Source organism: Oncorhynchus gorbuscha, linkage group LG17 (assembly GCF_021184085.1).
Source record: "Oncorhynchus gorbuscha isolate QuinsamMale2020 ecotype Even-year linkage group LG17, OgorEven_v1.0, whole genome shotgun sequence".
Lineage (NCBI taxonomy): Eukaryota > Metazoa > Chordata > Actinopteri > Salmoniformes > Salmonidae > Oncorhynchus > Oncorhynchus gorbuscha.
This window is the reverse complement of record NC_060189.1, coordinates 8,830,400-8,854,411: the sequence shown is the minus strand read 5'-3', so window position 1 is coordinate 8,854,411 and position 24,012 is coordinate 8,830,400. Positions and strand designations below refer to the sequence as shown.

Below are 24,012 nucleotides of genomic sequence, written 5' to 3'. Positions count from 1 at the left end.
GGTACCCCCTGTAAATATCCTCCACATTGACTCTGTACCGGTACCCCCTGTAAATACCCTCCACATTGACTCTGTACCGGTACCCCCTGTATATAGCCTCCACATTGACTCTGTACCGGTATCCCCTGTAAATACCCTCCACATTGACTCTGTACCGGTACCCCCTGTATATAGCCTCCACATTGACTCTGTACCGGTACCCCCTGTATATAGCCTCCACATTGACTCTGTACCGGTATCCTCTGTATATAGCCTCCACATTGACTCTGTAACGGTACCCCCTGTAAATACCCTCCACATTGACTCTGTACCGGTACCCCCTGTATATAGCCTCCACATTGACTCTGTACCGGTACCCCCTGTATATAGCCTCCACATTGACTCTGTACCGGTATCCTCTGTATATAGCCTCCACATTGACTCTGTACCGGTACCCCCTGTAAATACCCTCCACAGTGACTCTGTACTGGTACCCCCTGAAAATACCCTCCACATTGACACTGTACCGGTACCCCCTGTATATAGCCTCCACATTGACTCTGTACCGGTACCCCCCGTATATAGCCTCCACATTGACTCTGTACCAGTATCCTCTGTATATAGCCTCCACATTGACTCTGTACCGGTACCCCCTGTAAATACCCTCCACATTGACTCTGTACCGGTACCCCCTGTAAATACCCTCCACATTGACTCTGTACCGGTACCCCCTGTAAATACCCTCGCTATTGTTATTTTACTGCTTATCTTTAATGATTTTTTACTTTTATCTTATACTTTTTTTTGGTATTTTCTTAAAACTGCATTGTTGGTTAAGGGCTTGTAAGTAAGCATTTAACTGTAAGGCTGTTGTATTCGGTGCATGTGACAAATAACATTTTATTTTATTTAATCAATATTAATTCGGAGGGCAGAAATGATTAAATATTAAAGCATTAGACCTCTCAGTAAAGGCTTCAGTCATACAAAAGTTATACTTAAATCCGAACTGGTTCTCTAGCACCCCATGTTCAAGAACGGCCTTTTCCCCTGTATTCAGATTGCAACCTCTCACTTTCTGTTATTTGAAAATCAAATAATCTCCAAAACATTTGTTTTTTTAAACAAGCCATAGAAAGTTGGTTGAGCATTTCATTTGAATCCACCAGAAAGACAGAACAAAATTGGCAAGTGTGCAAAGCTGTCATCAAGACAACGGTGAGCTACTTTGAAGTATCTCAAATATATAATATATCTTGATTTGTTTAACCACTTTTTTGGTTACTAAATGACTCCATATGTGTTATTTCATAGTTTTATGTATTCACTATTATTTTACAATGCAGAAAATAGTCATAATTTTTTTTTTTTTTTTTACTTGAATGAGTGGCTGTGTCCAAACTTTTGACTGGTACTGTGTACAGTGCATTCGGAAAGTATTCAGACCCTTTGACTTTTTCATTATTCTCAAATTGATTAAAAACCTTTCTCCCTCATCAATTTACACACAATACCCCATAATGACAAAGCAAAAACAGTGTCTTTGACATTTTTGCTAATTTATAGGGAAAAAAAGCTGAAGTATCACATATACTTAAGTTTTCAGACCCTTTACTCAGTACTTTGTTGAAGCACTTTTTGCAGCCTTGATTATCTTTGGGTATGATGCTACTTGGCACACCTGTATTTGGGGAGAATCTTCCATTTTCCTCTGCAGACCCTCTCAAGCTCTGTCAGGTTGGATGGGGAGTGTTGTTGTGCAGCTATTTTCAGGTCTCTGGAGATGTTCGATTGGGTGTAAGTCTGGGCTTTGGCTGGGCCACTCAAGGACATTCAGAGGCTTGTCCCGAAGCCACTCCTGCATTGTCTTGGCTGTGTACTTAGTGTCGTTGTCCTGTTGGATGATGAACCGTCGCCACCAGTCTGAGGTCCTGAGCGCTCTGGAGCAAGTTTTCATCAAGGATCTCTCTGTACTTTGCTCCGTTCATCTTTACCTCAATCCTGAATGGTCTTCCAAAAACGTATCTTTCCCTCATAAAATTTGTAAGCTTAAATTTGACGGACAAGTATTATCTCGTTTTTCCAGAATCTCTGAAAAGAGACCTGGGAAAATGAAAGTAAAATAAATAAAAATATATGGATCTACAAACAATCTCTAATTCATACACAATTATTCTTTATGTTTAGATAATATACTACATTTATATTTTCCAATTAACTCAATATGTCTGTTACAGCCCGGTGATGTTTACTCAAACCCAGAAATAGGCTCAGACTGTTTGTTGCACAACGAGTCATAATTCAATGTGACACAATGCCGGTGTAGCATTTTGATGTTTGACAGTAGCTAGCTACCATAGCTGTGTAGGTCGTCTATGGTCACGTTAGATCTCTGTGTAGAAAGCTTGAGTAAACATTTTCTGATGCGACGTATACCTAATTCACCTGACAGTGAATCGACGAGGAGAATCATATTAAATTATATTTAGATCAAAATTGAAGGTCGTGACTCGTGTTATCTAGAAAAGCATCATAGCTTGGCTAACTAGCTTAGCAGGCAGCCATCTAAATGAATTGAGTTGACCCCCCCCAAGGAAGAAAATATGCATTTGGCAGATTTCGTTGCTGGTTCCGTTGGAGGTGAGCTAAATAACATTACTGTAATGTGTTTTTGTCTCTCTTTTTTTTAAACCATCTAAATCATTTAACTTATCATAGTTGTATTGCTGAGGAATTTGGCATCATGCAACTACACAGGCAAGCGAGGCTATAGGCCAGCTTATAATGTGAAATAGGTTCAAACATTTTCAGTGAGTTCGTAATGTGATGGATATGACTTGTTCCTACAGGAGCCTTTGGAGTGGCTGTGGGGTATCCTTTGGACACAGTGAAGGTAAGTATATTTTTATGTGAGTCGAGCTTCATTAGTTGTCTGTGCTTATTTCACTAATGTTTAACAGTGTGCAATTATCAAACTCAATAACTTTTGACTCAATTACCTTTTTGCAGGTGAGAATACAGACACAAAGGAGATTCACAGGAGTTTGGCAATGTATTCATACTACATGGAAGACAGAAGGGGTGAGTGTCTAAGTGACATGTTAAAACCACAATTTTTTTTATTTTATTTCACCTTTATTTAACCAGGTAGGCAAGTTGAGAACAAGTTCTCATTTACAATTGCGACCTGGCCAAGATAAAGCAAAGCAGTTCGACACATACAACGACACATGGAGTTAAAACAAACATACAGTCAATAATACAGTATAAACAAGTCTATATACGATGTGAGCAAATGAGGTGAGAAGGGAGGTAAAGGCAAAAAAAGGCCATGGTGGCAAAGTAAATACAATATATATGAAGCGCTGTAGTTTGTACTTGGGGCTGAAAGCTGTGTCTCTTCCACAGGTGAATGGATTCTACAGGGGCATGTCCATGCCAGTCACCACTGTGTCCATCAGCTCCTCTGTAGTGTTTGGCGTCTACAGGAATGTCCTGCAGTGTTTACATCAACTACGATCCACCTCCACAGGTTTAGATTTTCTGCCAGCCAAAGTGGACTTCTTCTTGTCCGGGTTGTCAGGAGGTGTTGCCCAGGTAGTCCACTTATAACTAGTATATTAGTCTATACTTTTGCAACGTTACATGACATGGTTGCTTGGCATGGCCAATATTGGTAAGTTTCAGTCAATTTAATTAGGGGAACTAAAAAAAAAAGAGTTCCCCTTAGCAAAACTGGATCATATTCACTAGGAACCAAATGGGCTGAAACACGACCCTCTCTCCCTTGTCCTCTTTAAGGTATCTGTGATGGCACCAGCTGACATAGTAAAAGTACGGATGCAGTGTCAGATGGTACACCAAGGCTTGGACGCTCAGCAACCCAAGTATCGCGGCCCAATGCACTGTCTGCTGACCATCGCTCGTGAAGAGGGCTTCCTCGGACTGTACAAGGGAGCTGGTGCCCTCGCCCTGCGAGACGGCCCCTCTTTTGCCACCTACTTCACTATTTACCACGTTATCTGTGAGCAGCTATCCCCACCTGAGAATACCCAGCCAGGTAAACACATAGTACCTGAGAACACCCAGCCAGGTAAACACATAGTACCTGAGAACACCCAGCCAGGTAAACACACAGCACCTGGGAACACCCAGCCAGGTAAACACACAGCACCTGGGAACACCCAGCCAGGTAAACACACAGCACCTGGGAACACCCAGCCAGGTAAACACACAGCACCTGGGAACACCCAGCCAGGTAAACACACAGCACCTGGGAACACCCAGCCAGGTAAACACACAGCACCTGGGAACGCCCAGCCAGGTAAACACACAGTACCTGGGAACACCCAGCCAGGTAAACACATAGTACCTGAGAACACCCAGCCAGGTAAACACACAGCACCTGAGAACACCCAGCCAGGTCAACACACAGCACCTGGTAACACACAGCACCTGGGAACACCCAGCCAGGTAAACACACAGCACCTGGGAACACCCAGCCAGGTAAACACACAGCACCTGGGAACACCCAGCCAGGTAAACACACAGCACCTGGGAACACCCAGCCAGGTAAACACACAGCATCTGGGAACGCCCAGCCAGGTAAACACACAGCACCTGGGAACGCCCAGCCAGGTAAACACACAGCACCTGGGAACGCCCAGCCAGGTAAACACACAGCACCTGGGAACACCCAGCCAGGTAAACACACAGCACCTGGGAACACCCAGCCAGGTAAACACACAGCTTCACTCTAAGAATCTTCCAAAGCGTATGCTTCTGTATCTCGTATGCTTCTGTCCTCTAAAGTGTACATGGTTGCTTTTGCAATTGGTCATCATGATTCGGGATCATTTAGTGTTGATTATCTGGTGTCTCTCCTCCCCCCCAGAGTGGAATGTGGTTCTGCTTGCTGGTGGACTGTCAGGGATGTGTGGCTGGTGTATAGGGACACCCATGGACGTGATCAAATCCCGTCTGCAGGTGGACGGTATGGGCAAGAGGAGATACACAGGTTTCTTCCACTGCATCGCACAGAGCATACGCACTGAGGGGCCGGGTGTTCTCTTCAAAGGCCTGGGCCTCAATTGCATACGGGCCTTCCCTGTCAACATGTCCGTGTTCGCCATGTACGAGGTGGTTGTGCGCCTCCTCCGACCGAAAACTTGAATTTAAAGGCTTGGGTTGTTCATTAGGTGCCGAATGGACTGAAATAGGAACTACTGGTCCGAGAACAAATTTGGTCACGGTCTGCACTAATGAATCCAACCTTGTCTTTGAAGACTTGGGCGATGGGATTCTATTTTAATTGTTTCTCATGCCATTTTCCATGACTAGAATAACACTCAATCCATTGTTGTATCATTATTCACCTTTGCCTCAGTTGCTGCTATGTGATTTTTAATATAGTGCCATACTGCCCTATAAGGGCAAACTACAATTCCTCAGTAAGATTTATTTGAAATATTCCTGCATAGTATTTAAAGGGAAAATATGAATTGAAAATGAATACTAAGCTAAAACAGTTTTATGGTTGAGTTCTGATTGTTTAGCAATAGGGCCTAATAGTACTACAGAAACTGAATGATTTTGACTTACCTACTTTTTACACAACATTCCCTCACTGACCTTAGAACATAACAGGGGTGTGTTTTACACCACAGGATCACTTGATTTCAATGGCTAGAACTGAAGCTGACAGACGTGGCTTAGAAAATATGAAGTTTTTCCTGAATACTGTATTAATGAAACTTGTTGATCTCAGCCAAATAATTATCCCACTGTTCATATCGCTCCTGTCGGAAGCTCGGAAACAAGCGGGGGGCCACCATCCAGCAAACTGCAGTATTTAGGAATTGATTAACTTCTGCCACAGGCTTTCACCTCACCTTCAGTATGAAAGTGAGCAAAGCCTGGCAGCTGAGGCTAGGAATTTATCAACTTTGCTTTGTTACTGTATCCAAGCAGTATCAATTATTTGTCCTTGGCAGTATTTAATGGTACTGCCTAAACTCACAGTTCTCAAAAATACTGCAAGTCATTCTCTGTATACCACATGTACGTGTGATTTGGTGTTTGAGAAACAAAACTTCAAGTAGCGCATCTGATTTTGCTGTGAGTGAAATGTATAAGGGAGTTTTAACACGCACAAACATTTCAGCAGTGTAAAGTGAAAAAATAAAATATATTTAATGACTGAATAAAGATTCACAAGACAGACATTATTTTATTCATTCAATGGTATTGCTGTTAGCACAAACCAAAATAAGACTTCCTTTGTCAATGCTTGGTAAGTTTGATGTGAAGCCATGTCATAGTTGGTTAATCATTAGACACGAACTGCTCAGCATAGGGATATGTCATTGACACATTTAAGTTTCATGTTTCTAGTATGGCGCATGTGATGAGACCTGGGCCACATCCAGTAGGAGGTTGCAGATAGAAATGTCATGAATAGAATAGAAACGATTCCTTTATTATTCTACATGTCAGAGGCATGTCTATTCTACAAAAGATATTTATATCTGAACGTTGTACTCTGCTGAACATTCCCCTGCTGAGTTTTGACCTGAACGACCTCCAACATTGTGTCAGGACTTAGCACATGAATAAAACTGGCTACGCACGGGCTAGAAACTGTAATTTAGAGGTCTCGGGGTCATGAACTGCTTGACTGTCTCTTCTGTGACCTGCTTGCGTCTCTCTTGATGGGATGTGATTATTGGCTGCAGGGTCTCTATCAGACGCTTCTTCAACTCACCGGTTAGCAGGGCTCCACTGGCGTAGTCCTGGAGACAGAGATACAACACAGCAATGAGTGGGATTATTATACTTATGACACAATACAGCATCGAACTTTATTTCCTGGAAATCATTAGCCTGGTGGTCCAGTCTGTTTGTGCTTTAGCCACTCCTCTTTGCCAGGTCAAACATGGCATGACATCAATAGAATAGATGGCAACAGCACATCATTGGAGAGTGACCAGGCTAGAAATCTAGACAGTTAATCATTCGGATAAGACTGACACACACAAAGCATCCGTGTTCATTTGGGGAGATTTGCAGAAAACAGACATTGCATTTTGTCTGGCACAGTCAAATGTCCTGCTGCGTACAAGAATTTTGATACAAAATAGAAAACTTAGTTTGCTTATTTCCTATAAGGTTATTTCAGGTTATTTTTCAACTGTGAGGGTAGTCATTGATAGTATGGTTGTTTGGGTTGAAAACACCAATTCAAATGTAGGGCTATGTAGCTAGGTAAAATAATAAATATACACAATTCAAAATGTAGGACAGTGTGGCTGTCAAAATAACACCAGATCCTAAACTTGACAGCAAAACTGTAAAAATGTTGATCCATGTCTGTCTATTGTTCCAGTCCAAGTGCATTGGGTTCTCTGGCATTTGTCCGGCAGCACCCCCCCCCTCACCTGTCGGATTTTCTCCAGCTGCTCGTCGTCCTCCAGGAAGAAGGTCAGGTACATAAAGGACACGTCCACATCGGGGTTGCCGCCATATTTCCTGTGCTCCTCTACAGTGTCTTTCCCCCCGGAGAAGGCGTGCTTGTTCACCTAGGTGATGACAGCAAAAATGACAACATGAATTACAGTTTTTCCCCCTCTTGTTTCCTGTAAACCATTCTCAGGTGACTGTATTTGACTGCCACGTGGAGGTAATAAATTAAATGTACTGTATTTAGCTATAAAGTCCGGTTTTACACTACCAAGCTGGGCTGTACTGTGCCAATCTGGTTAAGCATTCACTATTGATAGAAAGGACGAGTTAAAAATAAAATACCCGAGCCAGTATAGTTCGAGTGGGCAACAGGGTATTAAAAAGCTTCAGTGTCACCTTATTTTTGATCTGCTTGGGCGTGTCTGTGAGGAAGATGGAGGAGTTGGCGTCACTGGCGGACATCTTGGTCTGGGCCCCCTGCAGCGCTGGAAAGAAGGTAGAGTGCAACAGGGCAGGCTTGGGGTAGCCGATCCTGGGGGCCACATCCCGGGTCATCCGGAAGTAAGGGTCCTTAAGGGGTAGAGGATGGATATATCTTCAAAACCGTTATAGTGCTCTTGATGTAACGCTACATTGAGTCCCAATGAACTTAAACATATCAGACTGAACTTTATAGTTCTTTACTCTCTCAGTGACATGCTGTCAGACCCTGCTACTCAGAACCTTCTGATTTTATTCTGGCTAAATGAAAATAAAGTCACAAGCATAGTCTGTAGGAAGAGAGGTTGAGGTTAAATCAGTTGCCACTAGTCAGAGTAGTGTAGATGATCAGTCAAAGCAGCCAATTTCTAAAATGAACTTAAATATTTGGCAGACAGTGTCCTGGTTGTTACAGGTTAGCAGACAGTGTCCTGGTTGTTACAGGTTAGTAGACAGTGTGTCCTGGTTGTTACAGGTTAGTAGACAGTGTGTCCTGGTTGTTACAGGTTAGCAGACAGTGTGTCCTGGTTGTTACAGGTTAGCAGACAGTGTGTCCTGGTTGTTACAGGTTAGCAGACAGTGTGTCCTGGTTGTTACAGGTTAGCAGACAGTGTGTCCTTAGCAGACAGTGTGTTGGTTGTTACAGGTTAGCAGACAGTGTGTCCTGGTTGTTACAGGTTAGCAGACAGTGTGTCCTGGTTGTTAGAGCAGACAGTGTGTCCTGGTTGTTACAGGTTAGCAGACAGTGTGTCCTGGTTGTTACAGGTTAGCAGACAGTGTGTCCTGGTTGTTACAGGTTAGTAGACAGTGTGTCCTGGTTGTTACAGGTTAGTGTCCTGGTTGTTACAGGTTAGCAGACAGTGTGTCCTGGTTGTTACAGGTTAGCAGACAGTTACAGGTTAGCAGACAGTGTCCTGGTTGTTACAGGTTAGCAGACAGTGTGTCCTGGTTGTTACAGGTTAGCAGTGTGTCCTGGTTGTTACAGGTTAGCAGACAGTGTGTCCTGGTTGTTACAGGTTAGCAGACAGTGTGTCCTGGTTGTTACAGGTTAGCAGGTTGTCCTGCAGTTACAGGTTAGCAGACAGTGTGTCCTGGTTGTTACAGGTTAGCAGACAGTGTCCTGGTTGTTACAGGTTAGCAGACAGTGTCCTGGTTGTTACAGGTTGTTGTGTCCTGGTTGTTACAGGTTAGCAGACAGTGTCCTGGTTGTTACAGGTTAGCAGACAGTGTCCTGGTTGTTACAGGTTGTTACAGGTTAGCAGACAGTGTGTCCAGTGTCCTAGTTGTTACAGGTTAGCAGACAGTGTGTCCTGGTTGTTACAGGTTGTTACAGGTTAGCAGACAGTGTCCTAGTTGTTACAGGTTAGCAGTCAGTGTGTCCTGGTTGTTACAGGTTAGCAGACAGTGTCCTAGTTGTTACAGGTTAGCAGACAGTGTCCTAGTTGTTACAGGTTAGCAGACAGTGTCCTAGTTGTTACAGGTTAGCAGACAGTGTCCTAGTTGTTACAGGTTAGCAGACAGTGTGTCCTAGTTGTTACAGGTTAGCAGACAGTGTCCTAGTTGTTACAGGTTAGCAGACAGTGTCCTAGTTGTTACTAGCAGTCCTGTCCTAGTTGTTACAGGTTAGCAGACAGTGTCCTAGTTGTTACCTGGTTGTTACAGGTTAGCAGACAGTGTGTCCAGGTTAGTTGTCCTACAGGTTAGCAGTCAGTGTGTCCTGGTTGTTACAGGTTAGCAGTGTCAGTTGTTACAGTTAGCCAGTGGTTGTTACAGGTTAGCAGTCAGTGTCCTGGTTGTTACAGGTTAGCAGACAGTGTCCTAGTTGTTACAGGTTAGCAGTCAGTGTGTCCTGGTTGTTACAGGTTAGCAGACAGTGTCCTAGTTGTTACAGGTTAGCAGACAGTGTCCTAGTTGTTACAGGTTAGCAGACAGTGTCCTAGTTGTTACAGGTTAGCAGACAGTGTCCTAGTTGTTACAGGTTAGCAGACAGTGTGTCCTGGTTGTTACAGGTTAGCAGTCAGTGTGTCCTGGTTGTTACAGGTTAGCAGACAGTGTCCTAGTTGTTACAGGTTAGCAGACAGTGTCCTGGTTGTTACAGGTTAGCAGACAGTGTCCTAGTTGTTACAGGTTAGCAGACAGTGTCCTAGTTGTTACAGGTTAGCAGACAGTGTCCTAGTTGTTACAGGTTAGCAGACAGTGTGTCCTGGTTGTTACAGGTTAGCAGACAGTGTGTCCTAGTTGTTACAGGTTAGCAGACAGTGTTACAGTTAGCCTGGTTGTTACAGGTTAGCAGACAGTGTGTCCTGGTTGTTACAGGTTAGCAGACAGTGTGTTACACAGGTTAGCAGACAGTGTGTCCTGGTTGTTACAGGTTAGTAGACAGTGTGTCCTGGTTGTTACAGGTTAGCAGACAGTGTGTCCTGGTTGTTACAGGTTAGCAGACAGTGTGTCCTAGTTGTTACAGGTTAGTAGACAGTGTCCTAGTTGTTACAGGTTAGCAGACAGTGTCCTAGTTGTTACAGGTTAGCAGACAGTGTCCTAGTTGTTACAGGTTAGCAGACAGTGTCCTAGTTGTTACAGGTTAGCAGACAGTGTGTCCTGGTTGTTACAGGTTAGCAGACAGTGTCCTAGTTGTTACAGGTTAGCAGACAGTGTCCTAGTTGTTACAGGTTAGCAGACAGTGTGTCCTGGTTGTTACAGGTTAGTAGACAGTGTGTCCTGGTTGTTACAGGTTAGTAGACAGTGTGTCCTGGTTGTTACAGGTTAGCAGACAGTGTCCTAGTTGTTACAGGTTAGCAGACAGTGTGTCCTGGTTGTTACAGGTTAGCAGACAGTGTGTCCTGGTTGTTACAGGTTAGCAGACAGTGTGTCCTGGTTGTTACAGGTTAGTAGACAGTGTGTCCTGGTTGTTACAGGTTAGCAGACAGTGTGTCCTGGTTGTTACAGGTTAGCAGACAGTGTGTCCTGGTTGTTACAGGTTAGCAGACAGTGTGTCCTGGTTGTTACAGGTTAGTAGACAGTGTGTCCTGGTTGTTACAGGTTAGTAGACAGTGTGTCCTGGTTGTTACAGGTTAGCAGACAGTGTGTCCTGGTTGTTAAATCTTTAGCAGACAGTATGTCCTGGTTGCGCTGTGATGCTTGACTGACCTGATCTATGGCACAGGGAATGAGACACTGGACATCTTTTCTGCCCTTGAAGATCTGAGGGAAAGAGCTACTGAACGACGGAGCGGCCTGGATGGCGGGGAAGGCAATCTTTCCTGGGATGTGTGAGAGAGGGAGGAATACTTAGCTTTTAAAAAGCATTCACCTGGGCTGTATTCATTAGTGCACACCATAGTAAAACAACATTTTGCATCAAAAAATTAGTGTTTATTATTGGACAGTTAGTCCCTCTTTGTTTGAGTTAGTTTTTTTCCCCGCTTTAAGGTTTCTAGTGAATATGACCCTGATCACAATTGTAGCAACACTATGCTACTCAGAAAGCGCTCATTCATAATGAAAGTGAAATCCCAGCATTTGTATAATTCCTCAACAGGTGTTGACTCAATCCCTACAAGTCGTCTCTCTTACCGATGCAGTCACTGTCGCAAAATCCAAAAATGCCTTTGACCTGGTTGAAAGTCACATGCTTCTGTACTTTCACCACATTCCTGTAGAAGTCTGGCGACGCCCTGTAGAGACAAAACAATCAGCAAAAAAGGCAACATAGCTGACATGCCAACCTCATTATGAATAAGAATTTGTTCTTAACTGACTTGCCTAGTTAAATAAAGGGTAACAAATATGTATAAACTGAGCAAAAAAAGAAATTTCCCCTTTTCAGGACTCTGTCTTTCAAAGATAATTCATAAAAATCCAAATAACTTCACAGATCTTCATTGTAAAGGGTTTAAACACTGTTTCCCATGCTTGTTCAATGAACCATAAACAATTAATGAACATGCACCTGTGGAACGGTCGTTAAGACACTAACAGCTTACAGACGGTAGGCAATTAAGGTCAGTTATGAAAACTTAGGACACTAAATACCACCTTCCGGAGACACCTGAAACCCCACCTCTTTAAGGAATACCTAGGATAGGATAAAGTAATCCTTCTCACCCCCCCCCCCCCCCTCCCCCTTTAAGATTTAGATGCACTATTGTAAAGTGACTGTTCCACTGGATGTCATAAGGTGAATGCACCAATTTGTAAGTCGCTCTGGATAAGAGCGTCTGCTAAATGACTTAAATGTAAATGTAAATAGGCTTTTCTAATGACTCTGAAAAACACCAAAAGAAAGATGCCCATGGTCCCTGCTCATCTGCGTGAACGTGCCTTAGACATGCTGCAAGGAGGCATGAGGACTGCAGATGTGGCCAGGGCAATAAATGGCAATGTCCATACTGTGAGACGCATAAGACAGCGCTACAGGGAGACAGGACGGACAGCTGATCGTTCTTCGCGTTTATCGTTGAAGGAACGAGCGTTACACCGAGGCCTGTACTCTGGAGCGGGATCGATTTGGAGGTGGAAGGTCCATCATGGTCTGGGGCGGTGTGTCACAGCATCATCGGATTGAGTTTCTTGTTATTGCAGGCAATCTCAATGCTGTGTGTTACAGGGAAGACATCCTCCCTCCTCCCCCATACTGCTAGTTCGGTGTGTGATATCCTGCAAGACAGGAATGTCAGTGTTCTGCCATGGCCAGTGAAGAGCCCGGATCTCAATCCCATTGAGCACGCCTGGGACCTGTTGGATCAGAGGGTGACGGCTAGGGCCATTCCCCTCACAAATGTCCGGGAACCTGCAGGTGCCTTGGTGGAAGAGTGGGGTAACATCTCACAGCAAGAACTAGCAAATCTGGTGCAGTCCATGAGGAGGAGATGCACTGCAGTACTTAATGCAGCTGGTGGCCACACCAGATACTGACTCTTACTTTTGACCCCCTCCCACTCTTTGTTCAGGGACACATAACATTTCTGTCAGTCACATGACTGTGGAACTTGTTCAGTTTATGTCTGTTGTTAAATCTTGTTATGTTCATACAAATATTTACACATGTTAAGTTTGCTGAAAATAAACATAGTTGACAGTGAGAGGACGTTTCTTTTTTTGCTGAATTTATATATACAAATAATTACCACTAGTAGGAATCAGATGCACTTTAAATAGGTAAAGTATTTGTCACCGTGAGCTACTACTATTGAAGGATAACCATCAGACTTTAGTATCTCCCAGTCTCATCAGGCTGTTGAGCATACCCCACACAGAAAATAATTATGGTGAAGAATTATGATGACAGAAGGCTCATGAGTGAAAGGTTGAGAGCAATGTAGCCTACTATCTAAATATTGACTGCACTATAGCACCACCTTCTGGGAGATCAGTGAACAGACATGGGATTAATATATATACACTGCTCAAAAAAATAAAGGGAACACTAAAATAACACATCCTAGATCTGAATTAATTAAATATTCTTATTAAATACTTTTTTCTTTACATAGTTGAATGTGCTGACAACAAAATCACAAAAATGATCAATGGAAATCAAATGTATCAACCCATGGAGGTCTGGATTTGGAGTCACACTCACAATTTAATTGGAAAACCACACTACAGGCCGATCCAACTTTGATGTAATGTCCTTAAAATAAGTCAAAATGAGGCTCAGTAGTGTGTGGCCTCCACGTGCCTGTATGACCTCCCAACAACGCCTGGGCATGCTCCTGATGAGGTGGCGGATGGTCTCCTGAGGGATCTCCTCCCAGACCTGGACTAAAGCATCCGCCAACTCCTGGACAGTCTGTGGTGCAACGTGGCGTTGGTGGATGGAGTGAGACATGATGTCCCAGATGTGCTCAATTGGATTCAGGTCTGGGGAACGGGCGGGCAAGTCCATAGCATCAATGCCTTCCTCTTGCAGGAACTGCTGACACACTCCAGCCACATGAGGTCTAGCATTGTCTTGCATTAGGAGGAACCCAGGGTCAACCGTACCAGTATATGGTCTCACAAGGGGTCTGAGGATCTCATCTCGGTACCCAATGGCAGTCAGGCTACCTCTGTGCGGCTCCCCAAATAAATGCCAACCCACACCATGACTGACCCACCGCCAAACCAGTCATGCTGGAGGATGTTGTAGGCAGCAGAACGTTCTCCACGGCATCGCCAGACTCTGTCACGTGCTTAGTGTGAACCTGATTTCATCTGTGAAGAGCACAGGGCGCCAGTGGCGAATTTGCCAATCTTGGTGTTCTCTGGCAAATGTCAAACGTCCTGCACAGTGTTGGGCTGTAAGCACAACCCCCACATGTGGACGTCGGGCCCTCATTACCACCCTCATGGAGTCTGCTCAAAACGGTCAGAAACAGACACATGCACATTTGTGGCCTGCTGGAGGTCATTTTGCAGGGCTCTGGCAGTGCTCATCCTGCTCCTCCTTGCACAAAGGCGGAGGTAGCGGTCCTGCTGCTGGGTTGTTGCCCTCCTACGGCCTCCTCCGCATCTCCTGATGTACTGGCCTGTCTCCTGGTAGCGCCTCCATGCTCTGGACACTACGCTGACAGACACAGCAAACCTTCTTGGCACAGCTCGCATTGATGTTCCATCCTGGATGAGCTGCACTACCTGAGCCACTTGTGTGGGTTGTAGACTACGTCTCATGCTACCACTAGAGTGAAAGCACTGCCAGCATTCAAAAGTGACCAAAACATCAGCCAGGAAGCATAGGAACTGAGAAGTGGTCTGTGGTCACCACCTGGAGAACCACTCCTTTATTGGGGGTGTCTTGCTAATTGCCTATAATTTCCACCTGTTGTTTAATCCATTTGCACAACAGCATGTGAAATTTATTGTCAATCAGTGTTGCTTCCTAAGTGGACAGTTTGATTTCACAGAAGTGTGATTGACTTGGAGTTAAACAACACAGTGTAAGTGTTCCCTTTATTTTTTTGAGCAGTATGTATATATATATATATTTTTTTTTAAGACCTTTTCTTTAGTACTCCCATGATGTATAGATGCTCAAAGAGCATGATGAGGGAATTCTGAAACCACTAATATTTAATAGTTCTAAAACACACAGTAGAGTCCCTGCACCTCTTAGGTATATGAGACCAGGGCCCATATCCACAAAGAATCAGTCAATCTAGGATCAGCCTTTTAGATCATAATGAATAGCATTAGATGGCCAGATGGGATCTGATCCTTGATCAGCTTCCTGGATAAGTTCCCAGAGACGTAGTGAGACAGAGGGGTCTGTGATTTAGTTACGTACCCCATGTAGTCCAGATCAGAGAAGATGAAGGTCTTGTTGATGTCGAAGCCGCAGGCGATGATGTCCTTGGCGTTCTCCATAGTGTAACGGTGACAGTCCTCCAGGGACAGGTCCTTCCACAGGTACTTCTCATCATCCGTCAGCTGGATCACCAGCGGGATGTCAAACGTGTCCTGCAGCCATCTGGGAACAGGTAGAGCAAAAACACTTTACTCTCAACTCTGATCTGGATCCACTGCCATTCGATCGACCTTAAATCACGAAGTCAGTCTAACGTAGACCTTTCTACTACAAACCTGACTTGAAACGCTGGGGTTTATGGTTATCGGTTATTATAGACAGTGTTTTATACAGTATATGTTATTATAGACAGTGTTTTATACAGTATCTGTTATTATAGACAGTGTTATACAGTATCTGTTATTATAGACAGTGTTTTATATAGTATCTGTTATTATAGACAGTGTGTTATACAGTATGTTATTATAGACAGTGTTTTATACAGTATGTTATTATAGACAGTGTTTTATACAGTATGTTATTATAGACAGTGTTATACAGTATGTTATTATAGGCAGTGTTTTATACAGTATCTGTTATTATAGGCAATGTGTTATAAAGTACTGTATTTGTTATTATAGGCAGTTTGTTATACAGTGGGTAGGGTCTAGAGTGTTTCCCGGTCTGGAACAAAAGGTCAGGGATGTACCATAGTGTAGGGAGAACTTTTGGTGGCTCTTAATAGTGTCAAGTCCCTCCATCTCACTAATACTAATCAGGGTTGGGTGGTCCTTCTGTAGCTCAGTTGGTAGAGCATGGCGCTTGTAACGTCAGGGTAGTGGGTTCAATTCCCGGGACCACCCATACGTAGAATGTATGCACACATGACTGTAAGTCGCTTTGGATAAAAGCGTCCTAAATGGCATATATTATTATTATTATAATTCCATTTTAATTCCAGTCAATTCAGGAAGTACACTGGATGTCCAATTCTCTTCTATGCTTTTCACAGAAAAAACTCTGAATTTGGTTTACTTTCTGAATTGACTGGAAGGGAAATGGAATAGATCCCAACCGTGGCTACGTATAGCAACAGACTCACTTTGTAAAGATGAAAGGGATGAGGTGGCCCATGTGCAAGGCATCTGAGGAGGGTCCTCTGCCCGTGTAGAGGTAGAAAGACTTGTTCTTCTCATACGCGTCCAGAACCTGGTGCATATCTCTGGAAAAAGACAAACAACACAGAGTTACAGCATATGACACACCCTAAAATGCCCCCAAAACAAGATGAGAGCAGATTAAGACTATATGTTTACTACGTGGTATCAATTGCTCATGCTCAATCCCAGACAGATAGACATAAAGGCAGGGTGGCAGATGGACCACCCTCTTGTCAAACATACGTTAGGTTCGATCAGGCCCGCAGGATAATTTGAAAGTGGAAAAAATGCATAAAAGACATGGAATTAATATTTTTAATTCGCTGCAATTCATGGATTATCCGCTAAGGGGCGCACTCTTTCCATCAGAGTAGAAGACAAGCCGCATCACTGAGACAGACTGAAAACAGCAGACGGTATCAATGCGCCATCTGCTGCTTGTTACGACGTTGTTAATACCTTGGTCTCTACCTCTCCGCTACACCCTCATTAGCCAAAATGTCGTTATCCAAACGGAGAAAAGTAGATAAGGAGTGTAGAATTTTCAAAGAAAAATGGACCACGTCCTATTTATTTACAGAGATGCACGGAAAACCTTTGTGCTTGGTGTGTTTGCAACAAGTTTCGGTATTGAAGGAATATAATATTCGACGCCACTACGAGACTCATCACAGCGAAAAATATGACGGCTTGCAAGGACAACTGAGAAGAGATAAGATTAACGAATTGCTGGCGGGTCTGAGGAAACAGCAGTCAACTTTCATCCAGAGCCGAGAAGTCAGTGAAGCAGCGGTAAAAGCCAGCTACCTAATTGCTAGCGAAATAGCATTAGCATCGAAGCCGTATTCCGACGGTGACTTTGTTAAACGATGCATGATGAAGGCGGCTGAACTTGTATGTCCCGAGAAGCGACAAGCTTTTGCCAATATTAGCCTGACGAGGAATACTATAGCAGAGAGGATTTCGAACTATCGGCAGATTTAGACAGTCAATTGAAACAGAGAGTCAAGTCATTTATTGCATTTTCCGTGGCAATTGACGAGAGCACTGACATCACAGACGTGGCCCAACTGGCCATATTTATTCGAGGAGTCCTTCTGTAGCTCAGTTGGTAGAGCATGGCGCTTGTAACGCCAGGGTAGTGGGTTCGATTCCCGGGACCACCCATACGTAGAATGTATGCACACATGACTGTAAGTCGCTTTGGATAAAAGCGTCTGCTAAATGGCATATATTATTATATTATGAGACATTGACTGTTACTGAAGAGTTTCTTGAGTTGGTGCCAATGATGGACACCACAACAGCCGAGGACATTTTCGGCTCTGTCGTTGCTGCATTGGACAGAGTTGGAGTGGACTGGTCCCGCGCTGTCAGCCTGGCTACAGACGGCGCGCCATCCATGGTCGGAAAGAAAGCAGGTGCCGCGACAAAGTTCAAAGACAAAGTACAAGCCCTTAATGGAGGAGATCGTTTCTGGACATTTCACTGTATTTTGCACCAGGAGGCATTGTGTTGCAAGTCACTGAAAATGGACCACGTCATGGAGGTGGTTGTTCGCACTGTATTTCATCCGGTCCAGAGGTCTGAACCATCGTCAGTTTGACAAACTTCTCACCGACAGCAACATTACCCACAGCCTGCCATACCACACTGAAGTGAGATGGTTAAGCCAGGCATTTCTTTGATCTACGAGAGGAAATCGGACAGTTCATGGAGAAAAAGGAAAACCGGTGTTGGAATTACAATCTCAGGAATGGCTAACCTTGCATTCTTGGTTGATATTACTGAACACTTGAACAATCTGAACAAAATGTTGCAAGGCCGCAAAAAGTTGTCACACAGTTTTCTGACAACATACATGCATTTAAGTTGAAGCTGACTTTGTGGGAGATGCAACTGGCAAATGGCAACCCTGCTCATTTCCCCTGTCTGAGAGATGTGTGTGTGACCAGACCTGATGCACATGAAACGGTTGACAAAATTGCAGGACTACTGCGAGTTTGAAAACGGGTATTTGGTGAACTTGAGACAGAATTTTCAGTTTTTCGGTTAAAGCTTCCTGCCGGTCGAAATTGAGCTAGAGATAATTGATTTGCAGTGTGATGCAGATTAGAAGGGCAAATTTGCTCTGTAGGTCTGGACAGATTTTATCAGTATCTACTACCAGGTTACCCCAAATTAACAGCCCTGGCTGCTAAAATTTTGTGCATGTTTGGGACAACCTACCTTTGTGAACAAATTTTCTCAGTGATGAATATCAATGAAACAAAAATGCGTTCAAGGCTCACAAACAAGCACTTAAATGACATTCTGAAAGTGACAGCTAGTCAGGACATGACACCTGGTGTTGATGCACTTGTACAGGCCAAAAGATGCCAAGTTTCAGGTACAAATACAAGTCCAGACTAGACTAACACCTTTAAAATGCTGCCTTAGATACTGTTTGCATTGAAAGAATACAGCTCTGTGAACATGAATCCTTACTGTGGTGATTTAAAAATGTGCACTTTAATGTTAGTCAGCAGCTTCAAAACAAAAGATGGAATTACTGTTCAGTATGTATTGTATGTGTATGTATGTTTCATGTATGAAGTTTACAGATTTACAGGACAGGCGAACACTTTCTTCATTACACATTTAAAATCACTCTCCTTAGTTTGTAAGGTGTACGACATTTAGATTTTATATGCGTATGTGTAAGTGGTTTAAAAATTCCTTTCTTTAAAAGTCTCATTTAATCTTAAAGTGCATTACTATATTTTTCAGTACCAATTAAAGTTTTGTGCCTTTGTACAATCAGTGGGATCAGTTGCAATGCATATTTGTGAATGATAAAAGTAAATTGCACATTTGTCTAAGGAAATATGAGGTGTTTCATGAAATGTTTTGTAAAAGGATAGTTCATTAAATTTCAATATGTTCCTAATGTTCTTGTGCTTCTTTACACCAAAACAAAGGAAAGACATGTTATTTTGGTTATTTATAGCAGAGTATGGTATAATTTTAATGGTCCGGCCCACTTGACATCTCCCTAGGCCGTATGTGGCCCACGTTGCGAAATGAGTTTGACACCCCTGCTCTAGAGTACATTCAAATAACTGACCTGTGAGAGAAGAAGATTCCTCTGCGTAAAAACCGGTGTGCCTTCTGTCCCGAGACTCTCTCTATTCTGTCCACCAGCTCTTGGTCAATCTTGCTACTGCCAAACCTCACTGAATAGAAACGTCAGTACACAATTTACCCATACCATTAATTATGCTCTGACTAAAATGTTTTTTTTTTTAAAGAGTTTGACATTCCATGTGTTTGAAGCAAGTTTACAGCAACTTGTGAGATATTGACATATCTCACAAGGCTCATTCATTTTCAGAGAGGCCCAACTCCTAACTTGAAGATTCATACATATCTCTGACAATTCTTCCATCAATGCATGATTTACACAATTATCAAGTGAAGCGTGCGCTGTGCATAAATTCGGATTCTGCCCAGAGATCTAACATTATGCTTTCCCCTCTGACCTATCAGCTTGTCGTAGTCCACTCCTTTGGCGTTGGTGGTGGAGACATTCCAGGGGTCGACCATGTCCTCCCCATCTGCAGCTGGCCCGTTGTCTTGTGAAACAACGCATTCTGAGGGTGGACATCCAGTCTTGTAGTCCTGACCTGTTGCCTGCTTGTAGTCCACTTTTAGCTTCAGCAGCAACTGTACAGCAGCGTCAATATCAGCCTGCAATCCAAAAACAAAATGAAATAAAAGGTAATACAATAACATCACGGGGGATCATTATCATGATCATGGAATAATTCACTATACGAAGACGATATGACCAGTGTTGTATCGGGACTGTATTGCACAACACTTAGCCACTTATTATGACATGATACAGTATAAGAACACACTGGTTGTGTTCTTAAAACTAATAGAAAACATCCCCATGTGAAGATATTTGTAAATATGTATATGTTATAGGTACTTTGTTTTATATTAGTTGTAGCAGTAGTTTGTTAGTTGTAGGCCTATTATTAGTTTTACAACTTTTTTATGCCGTTTTATTTGTATTTCATTATTATTGGACCGTTAGTATATGCCATATTATTTTTGTTACTACCGGTAAGTATTGTATTTTTTGGTGGGACACTTGAAAACGAGATGGTGCAAATTGATTTTATCCTGCAAAAATAAATGGAATAAATCATTCTAAAAGCTCACTTTTGCAGCCTTTTCAGTTTTCAGAGTTCGGACTGTGTCTCCTTGTGATGTTAGTTTCTCATATAGGTCCATTGGGGTCATATCCCCAGTTCCGTCTCCCATACAGTCTGTCATCTTCAACTTGGTCAGGACCTAAGAGATACAAGATTGTGTGACACAATTTCATATACAGTAGTTTACGTCAAGTAGCACACATGCCATTGCATTAGTTAACAAGCTATCTAATATGTCTTGTAAAAGGATGACATTTTGCATGGTAAAGATAAGGCCAGGGTTTTCAGTTCCCTGTGCTAGAGAAAGTATCTAGCTAATCTTGGTTAACTCAGAACTAAAATCTCCGAAATTCGTTCAGTAGTTTGTCCACTAAAATGACTAGCTACCTAATGTATGGGGTATTTAAAATCAACAAAACACACATTTCTGTCAGGGGTGGTTTGAAATCATTTCCACAATGAACAGCAATAGATATCTAGTTTTTGCTATGGTCCATGAAGCCACCTGAACAGAAAGGAAGGTTTAATATGTTGTGATTCAAGAACCTCTCGATCTCCACTGCTAAAGCTAGCTTAGCATGGTGGTTAGCCCATATGTTTGCCATAACGCCATGATGACAGTGGCTTTCTGTTTGATAGGATGTTTTTTTTTTTATATAAACACGAGCACATCAAAGGAAATATTCAAAATAGTTTAGATTTTGAAATATTCCAAATGTTTCAAAATAATTCAAATGCACGCACCTTTCAGATTTTATGACGCCGGTAAAATCAACTCATTCCACTTGCATCAGCCTGCTTGTTGGCTGGGAAGTGTTCAGGGCAAATGTATCCCCTAACAAACAAGTAGTTGATCGATTCAGTTCCACTGTGAATTTATTTACCGTAATAAGAGGTTATAATATTGTTGTCATGTCAAAGAGAAAATCCGGTTACTTTGGATGAGAAGGACATAAAGAGAAATGCGTAAACGACCATTTAAGTCTGTTCAAAACGTCGACGGTGCTTGTCGGAATTGTTTTGGTTCCGACTGACTGATTTCAAAATAAAAGTTATCAAACCCTGTGCGCTAATGTAAAGAGCTTGAGATATAATTACAACTTTTATTTCGAAGATGTGGATCAATGGGTTCCTGCACAGGCTTCACACATTTGGAACGGGACAAAATTGATGACCTACATACATTTACTGTACTTTCTCCTGAACCACTGAATTGTAAAGTAGCGTTAGCTACTGCGATTACCCCCCCCGTCATGGTACTAGTGACATATCTGTTGTAGTGGCATATCTGCTATAGACACAGGAAGATATTGCTATGCAGCTTCTTGGTTGAGTTACAAAGCTAGCTAACTACTGTGGCTAACCATAGAGCCAAATATTTGTATAACTAACCCATAGCTCATTGTTCGACTGTATCTGTGATGGAGCTGTTGTGCCTGGCTTCAGCGCGAAGCCAGCTTGCGGGTTCATGTTCGCTAATGCTGAGTGTGTAGCCGTAAATACAATATGGGTGCATCCACGTTTTGAACTGGGAAATCCCGTCTAAACGTCTTTAGAAGCCTTGTGACTATGTTGCTAATAAAAAAAGTACTTTCGGATCTGCTTTAACTGTATAAATCAAAAGGAAGATGAGCAGAATCCATTTTGTATCAACAATTTGTTTTTAGTTCTGCCATAAACAACTGTGTCACCATAAACTGTGTCACCATGCTTTGTCTAATTGTTGACAATAATGTCAGAGAGGTGCAGGTAGGAAACTCGGGAATGAGAGTTGTCCAGTATCAATGACCTGTTTGACAGTTTTTTCTCTCAGTCTTATGTTGCAAATACCACCTTCCTACTTGGTTATGAACGCAGCGTAATAGCAAGCTAGCTAACTAAGGTGAATGGGGTAATGGACAGAGGGATTCTTCTTTATGATTGGGTTGGCGGATCGCATCCACATTTTAGGTGCATACATTTTTTAAATGTATTTGTCACATGCGCCAAATAAAACAGACATAGATCTTACAGTGAAATGCTTACTTACATGCCCTTAATTAACAATGCAGTTAAGAAAATCCCTCCAAAAAGTAAGAGAGAAGAATAACTGATCATTAAAGAGCAGCAGTAAATAACAATAGCGGGGCTATATACAGGGGGTACCGGTACAGAGTCAATGTGCGGGAGGAACATGTAGGTAGAGTTATTAAAGTGCCTATGCATAGATCAAATCAATTTTATTTATATAGCCCTTCGTACATCAGCTGATATCTCAAAGTGCTGTACAGAAACCCAGCCTAAAACCCCAAACAGCAAGCAATGCAGGTGTAGAAGCACGATGGCTAGGAAAAACTCCCTAGAATGGCCAAAATTTAGGATGAAACCTAGAGAGGAACCAGGCTATGAGGGGTGGCCAGTCCTCTTCTGGCTGTGCGGGGTGGAGATAACAGAACATGGCCAAGATGTTCAAATGTTCATAAATGACCAGCATGGTCAAATAATAATAATCACAGTAATTGTCGAGGGTGCAGCAAGTCAGCACCTCAGGAGTAAATGTCAGTTGGCTTTTCATAGCCGATCATTAAGAGTATCTCTACCACTCCTGCTGTATCTAGAGAGTTGAAAACAGCAGGTCTGGGACAGGTAGCACGTCCGGTGAACAGGTCAGGATTCCAGAGCCGCAGGCAGAACAGTTGAAACTGGAGCAGAGTATAACAGAATATAACCATGTACTCAATGTAACAGTTGCTGAATGATAAATTATGTTAGACCTTCTGAATATCTCTTCACCTAGACATGTATGTGACATAGGCTTTGTCCTCAATCCTCTGACAGGTTTTTCACTTATGTCAAATATACTTGTCCGAGAGGTGTCAGTGAGAGGCAATATGTTTAGGTATCATATTGAGATTATACGGGTTTATGATGTTTAGTTCATTGTTTTATTATTTTTCTTGTATTCTACATAACTGAGATAGCCTTGCCAGAGGTTAAGAAATGCACATGCTGTAACACTATATGTGAAAGGAGATGTTTGGTCCTGACTCACCAATGTGAATGAGAAACTGGAGCTAAAATTGTTCAAATGGATGAGAGGTAGATTGCCTCAATAGCGTAACTCTGACCCAACCCATCTGCATGTCTACACTGGAATCAAGTCTCTCTCATGGTGTCTTCAAGCTCACCCATTATACAGCTGGACCTTACTTCACGTGAGAACTGTGCACCCACCGAGGAGAGACATGGCACTCTTTACCACTGCAGGTGCTGTAAGGAGTACTGTGTGTGGACCAGACCAACACTGAAGACTATAAACATAATATGCAATTAATAATATCATACTGCCATCTCTATTTATCAATACAATTGTAAGTATCTGGGTGTAGCTGGTGCAGAGTCAGGCACAGGACAGCAGAGATGAATAACAAGGAAATTTACTCAAAATATCAAAATACATGAAGTAACACCAGGCCCAAAAACA

General features: G+C 42.8%; 2 protein-coding genes across 2 annotated transcripts; one reads left to right on the top strand and one right to left on the bottom strand.

Moving 5' to 3' along the window:
* Positions 1-2,278: 2,278 nt before the first annotated feature.
* slc25a47b (solute carrier family 25 member 47b) lies at positions 2,279-5,876 on the top strand. The gene is made up of 6 exons (XM_046308698.1): positions 2,279-2,619; positions 2,829-2,872; positions 2,989-3,060; positions 3,388-3,576; positions 3,781-4,039; positions 4,874-5,876. Exons 1-6 carry the CDS (start codon positions 2,583-2,585, stop codon positions 5,149-5,151), a joined length of 879 nt encoding a protein of 292 aa, XP_046164654.1. The 5' UTR covers positions 2,279-2,582; the 3' UTR covers positions 5,152-5,876.
* A 271-nt stretch (positions 5,877-6,147) lies between these two features.
* On the bottom strand, positions 6,148-21,449 carry LOC124001699 (tryptophan--tRNA ligase, cytoplasmic-like). The gene is made up of 11 exons (XM_046308697.1): positions 21,294-21,449; positions 20,557-20,688; positions 19,866-20,073; positions 19,451-19,559; positions 16,287-16,406; positions 15,185-15,367; positions 11,494-11,594; positions 11,068-11,180; positions 7,837-8,010; positions 7,416-7,556; positions 6,148-6,770 (listed from the first exon to the last, which is right to left on the bottom strand). Exons 2-11 carry the CDS (start codon positions 20,668-20,670, stop codon positions 6,612-6,614), a joined length of 1,422 nt encoding a protein of 473 aa, XP_046164653.1. The 5' UTR covers positions 20,671-20,688; positions 21,294-21,449; the 3' UTR covers positions 6,148-6,611.
* Positions 21,450-24,012: the final 2,563 nt, after the last annotated feature.

Excerpts from the sequence above, each read along its gene's own strand:
- slc25a47b (XM_046308698.1), top strand. The coding sequence starts at position 2,583 with ATGCATTTGGCAGATTTCGTTGCTGGTTCCGTTGGAG. Across the intron at positions 2,620-2,828 it reads CGTTGCTGGTTCCGTTGGAG|GAGCCTTTGGAGTGGCTGTG; the intron begins GTGAGCTAAATA and ends TTGTTCCTACAG. Across the intron at positions 3,577-3,780 it reads TGTCAGGAGGTGTTGCCCAG|GTATCTGTGATGGCACCAGC; the intron begins GTAGTCCACTTA and ends GTCCTCTTTAAG.
- LOC124001699 (XM_046308697.1), bottom strand. The coding sequence starts at position 20,670 with ATGACAGACTGTATGGGAGACGGAACTGGGGATATGACCCCAATGGAC. Across the intron at positions 15,368-16,286 it reads ATCCCTTTCATCTTTACAAA|ATGGCTGCAGGACACGTTTG; the intron begins GTGAGTCTGTTG and ends ACCTGTTCCCAG. Across the intron at positions 8,011-11,067 it reads TTCCCTGTGCCATAGATCAG|GACCCTTACTTCCGGATGAC; the intron begins GTCAGTCAAGCA and ends CTACCCCTTAAG.